The following is a 10,127-nucleotide window of genomic DNA, read 5'->3' as shown; positions in this document are numbered from 1 at the left end:
TTTTACCCTCAAGGTTTTTAAATGCCCTCTGAACACTTCTCACACATCGGATAGCTTGTTCCACCAAATCTGGCTGTCCTCCAGAGTCTACCCGCTTTCTGCTTGGAGCTTGTTTCACCGGGTTGGAGAGGTCCTTTAGATCTCAATTTTTTCTCACTGGATGCTTTACTTAAACCGAGATACTTTGAAATCATTGATAGTTGCTAGATAGTGGAGGAGAGAAAGGAAGAAGTAAAGAATCTTTCCAGTCACCTGACTTCATTATCCTTTTCAAACCAAGCCAGGACAAAGAAAAATTCTAAGACTGCAACCTTTCATAGCCCTCTAAGGGCCAAGTCTCACAGATACTTCACTTCTTGCCCTGAAGGTGGTCACAAAGGGGTAAAAGATCCTCTGGTTCAAATGTAGACCCAAAAGAGAAGTACAATCGAAATTTAACAATTTACAGGTTAAAGTCCTGGTTTCAGTTTAATTGTAAAGGATGTTCATTTATTAGTATTTCTAAACTATGGGGACTTTCCTGGTGGTCCAGTGGTTAAGAATTCGCTTTCCAGTGCAGGGGACACTGGTACAATCCCTGGTCGGGGAACTAAGATCTCACATGCTGTGGGGCAACTAAGCCCGTGTGGCAATGAAAGATCCCGCCTGCGGCAACTAAGACCTGACGCAGCCAAAAATAAATAAATATTAACAAACAAAAACACTATGGCAACTTCTCTAGCCAAGAATGCCTAAGCTGGACTCTCAGAACCTTCTCAGGGCTAGTGAAAGCAACTATGTTGCAGTGAGAGCAACAGTCCTTGGACTCTGCCCCTTAATAATTTTATGGGTGACCTTGGCAATTCCACTAACCTCTCCGCGCCTCAATTTCTTTTGTAAAGTATGGAAAGAACATATGCCAACATGGGGTTTATAAAGCACCATATAAATATATAGGCTTAAATTAAGTGCTTTGTGGGAAACGGTTATTTGCCCAAAATAGACTATTAAGAATGCAATTCATTAGCACTCATCCTGAAACACCTCATCCTGACAGCAGTGAATAATAAATTAGGGATAAACTGAAAGAAATTATTATCACTATCAACACAGGGATAAACATGATCCTAACTCAGGAATCTGCTGATAGTCTTTTTTTAAAAAATACATTTATTTATTTTATTTATTTTTGGCCATGTTGGGTCTTCGTTGCTGCATGCAGGCTTTCTCTAGTTGCGGTGAGCAGGGGCTACTCTTCGTTGTGGTGCACGGGCTTCTCATTGCGGTGGCTTCTCTTATTGCTGAGCATGGGCTCTAGGCATGCAGGCTTCAGTAGTTGTGGCATGTGGGCTCAGTAGTTGTGGCTTGCGGGCTCTAGAGCGCAGGCTCGGTAGTTGTGGCACAAGGGCTTAGCTGCTCCGCAGCATGTGGGATCTTTGCAGACCAGGGCTTGAACCCGTGTCCCCTGCATTGACAGGCAGATTCTTAACTACTGTGCCACCAGGGAAGCCCTGACAGTCTTTTTCTAAAATTAGGATATTAGCTCAAACTTCGTCTTTAGAAAAAATAGAATGTGCCAACAGGATAAAGTTGTCATCCTGAGGGATTTCTAAGCTGATTTCTCAGAGGTATCCTGGGAGGTTATGGAGAAACCAGGGCCCCAGTAGGCAGAGTCCAACAGCTTGTATAAAGCTTTGGGGACCTGAAACACAGAAGGTTCCACAGTCACAAAACTTGAAAAGCTGTTCAGCATCTTGGGTTCTTTGGTAGCTAAGTCATAGGGGCCTGAGCTATTATTATCTCTCAGATTTATGTCTCCTTGATGCTACTACCCCACACTTGGGAACCACACAGGTGTGAGTCACTCTCTGTTACTTAATCCAGCAGTTGACCCTTCAGAACTGTTGACTCATAAGAATTTAAGGTCACATGTATGAGAGTAAGATTGAAGTATATGGATAAAATATGAAGTCTATGAATCCAAAAGATCACCTATCTTTACCAGGTGTATTAGGGGTCCCAAGAGAAAATAGTTGACACGCTCAAAATAATGAAGGGCTCCTTTTAAAAAGTGTTGGCAAGGGATAGGTCAGTAACTGGAGGCTAGTAACAGCCTTACACCTGAAAGGACAAAGGGAGGTAATGGCTACTGAGACTTGGAAGGAGAGATTGCATTGAGTGGGGCAGTGGCCTTTAATCAAAGGATACAGCTAGGCCCAGGGGACCCCAAGGGAGGGAACCTGGGAAATCAATACACTGATTTCAGTCTTTTGTCTCCATCCAGTCTCCTGCCCAGAGCTCCCTACTGACTGAATCCAACTGGAAGCCAAAGCACAGGGAACCCGTTGATGAAATTCATACAGGTTAGCCTCCCAGGATAGAGAACGAGATACAGTAAGGAGGAAAGTGACCTAAAGGAAAGACAGAAGAATCCAGCACACCTAGAGATGAAGACCCCATCCATTTCCTGCAAGAGAGGTTATCTTTGACTCTCCTTGCTCAAGTGTTGCTGACCAGCAGCTTTATGGAGATGCCTCCTGAATTAGTTTTGGAGCAAAACTTACTTTGGGGATTTTGCTAGAAAGGCTGCTTGGAGAATTTACTTCTCTCCAGTTTCTTAACTGCAATTTGAGATGAATTAAGCTGCCCAAAGTCAAGTGAGACGGTATTGTGACTAAAGGATAAACTACAGAGGAAAAAACACTACATGTAGAAACTGTAGTTTTAGAAAGAAAAAAAAATTTTTAAGCTGAGGGGCTTGGGGCAAAGTCACAGCCTGTTTTTTAATATCTACATAATGAAGATAATACATACCTTGCAAGATAGGTATGTTTGTGTGCATACAAAGTTCCTAGCTCATTGACGGACACGTAGCACAAACTAAAAGCATGTTATTATTTATGATATTGGCCTCTCTCTAAAATATCATTTTACTTTACAGTAAGAACTTTCTTAAACTTTAGGACTGTTTATGGTAGCAGAGTGCAGCCCCACACCTGGCTCAGGGGTCCCCAATAGTCTAAACTTACTGTTAGCTATCAGACATCTTGCAGAAACTCCTACATAGGTGTAATTATCACTAGGCTGCTCCCACTTCAACCTTCTCTTGTATTTTCTACCTACTGATCTTGGAGTAGAGGGCTCACTTTCACAGAGAGAGAAAATCTTAGGCAAGTTGCCCTAGTTCATGGTTTTTTCCATCATTTAAGAATATTTACCCTTCAGAGAACTCTAGGTTCCTAAATCTCCAATTCCCTTCCAACTTTCCCATATGCCTGATGATTTTTCTTACTAGGATTTTTTTTTTTTTTTGGCTGCTCTGGGTCTTTGTTGCTGCACGCGGGCTTTCTCTAGTTGTGGTGAGCGGGGGCTACTCTTTGTTGCGGTGCGCGGGCTTCTCATTGAGGTGGCTTCTCTTGTTGTGGAGCATGGGCTCTAGGCGCGCAGGTTTCAGTAGTTGTGGCACGTGGGCTCAGTAGTTGTGGCTCCTGGGCTCTAGAACGCAGGCTCAGTAGTTGTGGCGCACGGGCTTAGTTGCTCTGCGGCATGTGGAATCTTCCTGGACCAGGGCTCGAACCCGTGTCCCCTGCCTTGGCAGGCAGATTCTTAACCACTACGCTACCAGGGAAACCCTCTCGCTAGGATTTTTTTTTTTTTTTTTTTTTTTTCGCTAGGATTTTAATTCAACACTTTCAGTTCTTTGCTTCTCAAGGCTTTTTGAGTTCCTGCTCTTTTTCTCTAGGCAGAGCAAAGACCATATATACATTTATGAGGTACCTGCCAGATGCACCTTATAGTTAATATGTACACAGTATTGTTTACCAAAAAGCAATTATCCACATGCAGCCTAGTACATGGTAAGCATTCAATTTCCTAAATATTGACTTTGAGAGCTTACCTGGAGATTCTAATGTTGAACACTGATACTTATATGTCCTTGACTTTGGTTTTACCCTCATTTATTTATTTATTTTAAATTTATTAATTTTATTAATTTTTAAATTTTTGTCTGTGTTGGGTCTTCGTTGCTGCAGGCGGGCTTTCTCTAGTTGCGGAGAGCAGGGGCTACTCTTTGCAGTGCGCAGGCTTCTCATTGCGGTGGCTTATCTTGTTACGGAGCAGGGACTCTAGGCACGCGGGCTACATTAGTCGTGGTGCGCAGGCTCTAGAGTGCAGGCTCGGTAGTTGTGGCGCACAGGGTTAGTTGCTCCGCGGCATGTGGGATCTTCCCGGACCAGGGCTCGAACCCGTGTCCCCTGCATTGGCAGGTGAATTCTTAACCACTGCTCCACCAGGGAAGCCCTACCCTCCTTTATCTGAGAAAGGCATCTTTATTGCCGATGGAGCAGCTTTTGAGAACACTATACACTAGACGGGAACACTCAAGTAGCCAGCTAAGTGGGTCCGTTCAACCCTGGCTATCAACAGGGATTGCGCCACAACCAGACTGCTACGCATATTTACTTAATAAATATGTGCTGAATTAGACTGAGATAACAACAAGCACCTTATTAACTAAGAGTAGCTTAGAAGCCAGCAGAGCAAATGCACTATGTCCAAGCCTCCCTGGGCCTGATGTTCTTCCCGTACCCCGCCCCTTATCTTGGCATTGACTTAACTCCCACACAAGGCACAGAATCATTTACTTCAGCTACTATTCTCCTCTCTTGGTTGTTTGCTTTTAGGGAATGGAGTGGGGGATAAAAGAAGGAAAGAAGATGTAAATTAATAAGCCAGTCAAAAGTTCTCTCCATTCTCACTTCAGTTCTTACCTCAACTTGCTCTGCCTCTTAAGAATACCAGCTGAGGAGTAGCTAGATAAGGAAAAGGTAGAGAGTGTGAATGGGTCAGAAGAGGCACCAAAGAGGGGAAAGAAGATGCTCCCCCCACCAAAACCACTCTCCCACTGCTCCACCCTCATTAGCTCAGTAGGACGGGGAAAACTTGCTCTTAAGGATTATCTGTGACCAGGCAGTAGATACAATTTTTGCCCAGGAGATGGAAAAAAAATTTCAATGACACCTGAAATGGTAAGACTTTTTAGTAAGAAACATTTTTTTATTTTAAATGATAGTACAAAAATTGTATATATAATATAGATCTGTATAGGTGTACATACACACAAATGCTCACACACACACACACAAACTTGCTCATCAGAATCAAACCCTATTTAATTAAAATCCTAAATAAAAAAGAGAATTATACTTAAGTTTTCTTAAAACATACTGTACATAAAGCTGTCAGACAACCCGAAAAACTGAAGATGTTTTGAGAAGAAGCTAGGCACCCCACCTACCCTTTCTCTGCTCCCCCCCCAACACAAATGGCCTTGGCAGAAGGACAGTACACAGGGCAAAGCCAGAGAAGGGAGCTGCTGCTATCATTACACTGTTGATAGAGCAAGATGCCTGAGACCAACTAGGAAGCACAGGATACAGGGTATGACCTAGATTAATTCTCAGAAACAAACCACTTAAGAATAAACAGAAAATATGTGGTAGGGAAGGAGGGGACAGAAGGAGGAAAGACAAGGCGCATAGATTAGAAATGACCTATTAATTAAATTCTAGTGACTGGGAAAGACTCAGTGAGATAAGAACAATGGGGTCACAGAGGCAGAAGTAGTTAGAGGGGAAAGGGGAGGAGAGAGACAGGGAATCACAATTTCCTGCCATTAACAAGCCACATTGCTATGTAGTAGTCTGGAGTCTAGGGATATCACCCCACCTCCTAATCTTAAGAGAGGCTTAAAAAAAAAAAAAAAAAAAGGCAGCACCAGAGGTTCAAAGCTACTTAATTTGAATTTACATCCTTCTTGCTCCTGGTCTCTTGTTAAATATACTGGCATAGGAAATAGAGTACGAACTCATAAGGGGAAAGTATCACATAAAGTGGAAATAGATAAGAGCCTAGAGCAGCACATAGGCGGTCTTAATATGTATTCCATTCTAAAGCTCCTTTTCTGGCCATACAGAGATGTCTATATAACAAGTAGAGAACAGGAGGCCATTCTCCAACAAATCTGGACAAAAACCGATTCCCACTCAATATTAAACTTCTGGGAATAGTTCACTATATGCCTCATGTCTTCTAGCTCTGAGGGTCTATAATGTTGTTTGTTAGGAAAAGAGCCCACAGAAGCTTTCTCAGAATGATCATTCCTTAAAAGGGTGAGATGCCTAAACTGGGAAGCAGATGTATAGAATGTCTGCTCCTTCTGCCATGGAACTTTATCTAGGGTTTCTTTCCTTTTCAGAGGTGTAAGAAATTATACAAATGCCAGTCAAAATAGCTACCATAGGAGCTGAAAGGAGGTTTGCTCTGTGGAAAGGCAGCTCCATCTCTACCCCTTACCCTGCTCTGAATCTTTCAGTTTACCAATGTCATCACACTGTATGCTAAAGAAATCTCTGCAAAGCTAGGTACTAGCTCTCCCTAGGGCCTCACTCCTCAGGTTTCTCATTACTGCCAGTTGAGCATACCTCAGAAAAAGGGCCAAAGTAATGCTTGCTTTTTCTTCCTCAGTGTCTTTACACAATTGAAAGAAACCCTCTCTAATGTTTTTAATGAAATAAAAATATTTCCAGCTTTTACCAGGTACTTTAGAGTTGAACCTCAAATAAACAAAGAGAAAAGTGGGAAAATTCATATGTGTTTATAAATGTACACAATATATACGTGCAGCAAAGGGGTGTTAAAAATGCCTGGTCACAAAATACCTAACTTCAACTGGAGAGCCCTCTGTTAAATTCATTTCTTTTACAGCAATATAAAGAAAGTCATTTTGCATGCCACAGATTTCTAATATTACTGAGCAGATACAAACATTTTAATAATGCAGTGCTAAGGCTGAAAAAGGGGGAGAGGCAAAGGCAAAAATTATGAAACACAGATCTGACAGAGAAAAAGAACATCTTTTAAGGTGCTGAGTTCAATATACAGAAAACCTAAAGCCAAGTTCTCCCATATTTCAATTAAGAGACCTCAACTCTGGCATTACAATTAAGGGATCCCACAGAGGTAGTGATAGGAAGGGAATGTACATTTATACATTGGTAAGTAATTTCCCTGAAGCCAGGAACAAGAACAGAAATATTAAGATTTATTTCTTTCTCCTTTTTAGGGGAAAGCTTAAAACCAAAATATAAATGTAGGGTCTAATATTCCTATATTAATACTGATATTATTAAAGCAGCTTTATTTTAAAGTAGGCAATCATCCTAGGCTTCAGGTTTCTCCTGCTCAAGTACCATCTCTGAACCACTTGTCTGTTTGATTCTCTGTAATCCAACCTTACCAATAAGCCAGTTGGAATCCCCAAACCCAGAAGATCTAGGAAAATTTTTCTAACTTCCATGGCTGATCCAGAAAAATATGCAAAATCATACAATGGTACGGCCATTCATGTCTTTCATATTTAATCTAACTACAAGGCATCCTGACCTACCATTCTCTCTATGGCAATACAATTAGAGATCAAGCCCTATTTCCCTTCTCTGGGATGCTAAAAGGTCTATTCCAAGTAAATAAAAACAAATGCCCTTTTGCTACCTACACCTTTCTAGACATTTCCCTTCTCTCTCTCCCTATCCCAACCCCCCCTTTAACTCCCTATCTCAGAGAGCCCATCATCAAAAATGACTTGGGCTGTATTAGATATTTTACTGGGTGGGAATGATAGGCTCTTACAAAAACAAAATAATAAGAAACTCTAAACAGTTCCCCCAAACAGTAGGTACTCTGTATGCTCAGAAGAGAGTGTTGGATGGAAACTCAATAAGAAGCCCTCAATAAGAAGCTACCTCAGAGAGTGAGGTGGTTGGGCCTGCATATTTTCTACACAGTTAACCTCCACTCCCTGAACAGGAAAAAATAAAAGAAGGAATTAAAGTCAATGTATGCACCAAGAACACACACAAAACACATCTAAAATAACACTTGGTCCCTCTATAGTTAAGCTAAAGCTTTGAAATGGCACACAATAGCAGCTTATTGTTAGCACCTGATTCACAAAGGGACTCAGAAAAAGGAAAAATATTGCAAACAGAAATAGGACGACTTGACAGCAGATACCACAATTTTACCCTCTCCCTCACCTAGGCTCCTCCACTGCATTTCTCCATCATCCCCAACAGTGCAGACTAATCTCTGATCATCTGGGAAGTGCTTAGTACTTGGTCCATGGAGAAAACCTAGCTACGCTGGCCCGTAACCAAGATTAATTTCATAACTGATATTTTTGTCTATAAACCTCTAATAGCCAATTCTGTTTGTTAAATTTGGTTTGGGGAGTTATGTTTTCAGTCTATTTTAAGCCCCAAATGATTCTGCACCTCTGGAAAACTGCAGCAAATTACTTCACTAATCAAGGTAAACAGAACCATGTTAACTGTCACATTTTATTCCAAATTAAAAATGTATGTTTTCCCCATGATTGCTAATTAAGAAAACCATATTCTAAACAGTCATTCAAATGTTTACTTGGCACAGCTCCCTCTAGTTGCTTTTAATTTACAACAAAGCAAGCAAGCAAGTCCAGGATGATGACCTCTCCATAACCCCTCTCTCTCCATCCGTATTCCCTTTTTTAAAAAAAACTCCAAGAAATCCCAGCAATGAAACACTTTCAAAAGTATATTGGCAAAGGGAGCAGGCATAGTGGGAGAGAAGAGAGTCAGGTGACGAAGCATCTGGTCAGAATCTTTGGTTCCTTACATTACGGCACTGGTAGTTCTCACTCCCTTTGCCAGCACACACTGAGCAACTATAAGGCACAAAAGCTCTGCACAAGGCCCGACCTTAAGGAAATAGAGCAATTTACTCAACCCAAATCAGATGGAGAAAGCTATACAACATCCTCAGCATTCATCTCTCCCCCTGTCTTTTCTTGCATATGAGAAGATACCATGTAAGTTCCACAGAAAGGCACACTTAGAAAACTCAACAAATTTTATGAAATTAAAAAGTTGATATTAAAGCTTGATATTACATAAATAAATGGTTGGAAGCAAGTTGTTCTGACAACAGACTACCCTCCTGATTGCGATTTCATAAAATCCAGCCAGAGCAAAGTTGGTATCTCAGGACCAGATTGTTTCTTAACCCCACGAGCCTCTTTCTGGCAACTTTCCAGCATTGTAGAGGCACAGCCTGGAGGATTTTGGATTTATATACACTTCTCTCCTTTCCAGTTTTTAAAAATTCTATTTCAGTTTCTTAAACTGGCATCTGAGCTATGGACACACAATGGATGCAAATTTAGTCAGGCAATCACACATTTCTTTTCAGCGAAATTAACTCAGGATAGTGGGGAGTGCCTGCCTGCTCCTTTGGAAGTGGAATATATTTCTTTCTCTTCCCCAAAACTTGTGTCTAATCCCTCCTTCCAATTAGGTTTCTCCTCTAACAGGTACACATCATAAATCTAAGGCAGTTTCAGGTCACTTGATGGTACAACTATAATATTAAAGGCTCTGGGTGTGTCCGTATTAGGAATATTATTTTAAAATCTTTTGATAGAAAGTCAGTTATTTAAAAAACAATCAATCTGCAACATCCAGCATTCTTTTACCTCTATGCTTCAAGCAATGATGTGAGCTGAGAAATTTGGTCCTTATTCTTTTGGTCCCTCAGAAGACTTGTTCCCTAAATTTGGCTTTGAATTTTCCAGTTGCATAGAGAGCCTTCCCGAGCCCAAACTCTGTACCCTGCTATAGTTTTCTTCTTTAGGACATTTTTAATTTTTATACAATGTTTGTCCTTTGTATTTTCTTTTAAAAAGAGGAAAAAGATAGACACAGCACAAGCTGTGGCCCTTGCACATTAAGTTGAAACAGTTTCCATGGAAACTCCAGTATGAGGCTCTGTGGTCCCTACTGCCCCAGTCACTTCTGTCTCTCTCTCCTCCATCTCCCCCTCTGTAACTACTACAGCATCTACCTCAGCCACCTCTTCAACCATGGTGAAATCAACTCCATTGGGCTGTTGTCGGGCCATGGCCTCTAGCTTGAGGCGGTACTGTTCTGCCTCCTGCTCTTTCTTTAGGAGCTGGTGTCGGTATTCCTGGGCTCTTCGATTAGCCTCCTGGAGTTGCTGCTGAAGTAGCTCTCTTTCAGTGCCTTCCTGTAAAAGTAAACCGCCACAGG

At 41.5% G+C, this 10,127-nt stretch overlaps 1 protein-coding gene across 8 annotated transcripts in view; it reads right to left on the bottom strand.

Moving 5' to 3' along the window:
• Positions 1–1,389: 1,389 nt before the first annotated feature.
• Positions 1,390–10,127, bottom strand: part of GABPB2 (GA binding protein transcription factor subunit beta 2) — a 31,930-nt gene continuing 23,192 nt past the window's right edge. For 6 of the 8 annotated variants that reach the window (XM_032628113.1, XM_032628438.1, XM_032628030.1 and 3 more), the window contains one exon: positions 5,613–10,104. In XM_032628113.1, the coding sequence (XP_032484004.1) occupies positions 9,805–10,104 (300 nt within the window). In that variant the 3' untranslated portion in view covers positions 5,613–9,804. Of the gene's footprint in view, positions 1,682–4,751; positions 4,794–5,612; positions 10,105–10,127 lie in introns of those variants that run through there. The other 2 variants (XM_032628275.1, XM_032628184.1) reach the window with 2 other exon arrangements.

This window comes from Phocoena sinus, chromosome 1 (assembly GCF_008692025.1).
Source record: "Phocoena sinus isolate mPhoSin1 chromosome 1, mPhoSin1.pri, whole genome shotgun sequence".
Classification (NCBI taxonomy): Eukaryota; Metazoa; Chordata; class Mammalia; order Artiodactyla; family Phocoenidae; genus Phocoena; species Phocoena sinus.
This window is presented reverse-complemented; position numbering and strand designations above follow the sequence as displayed.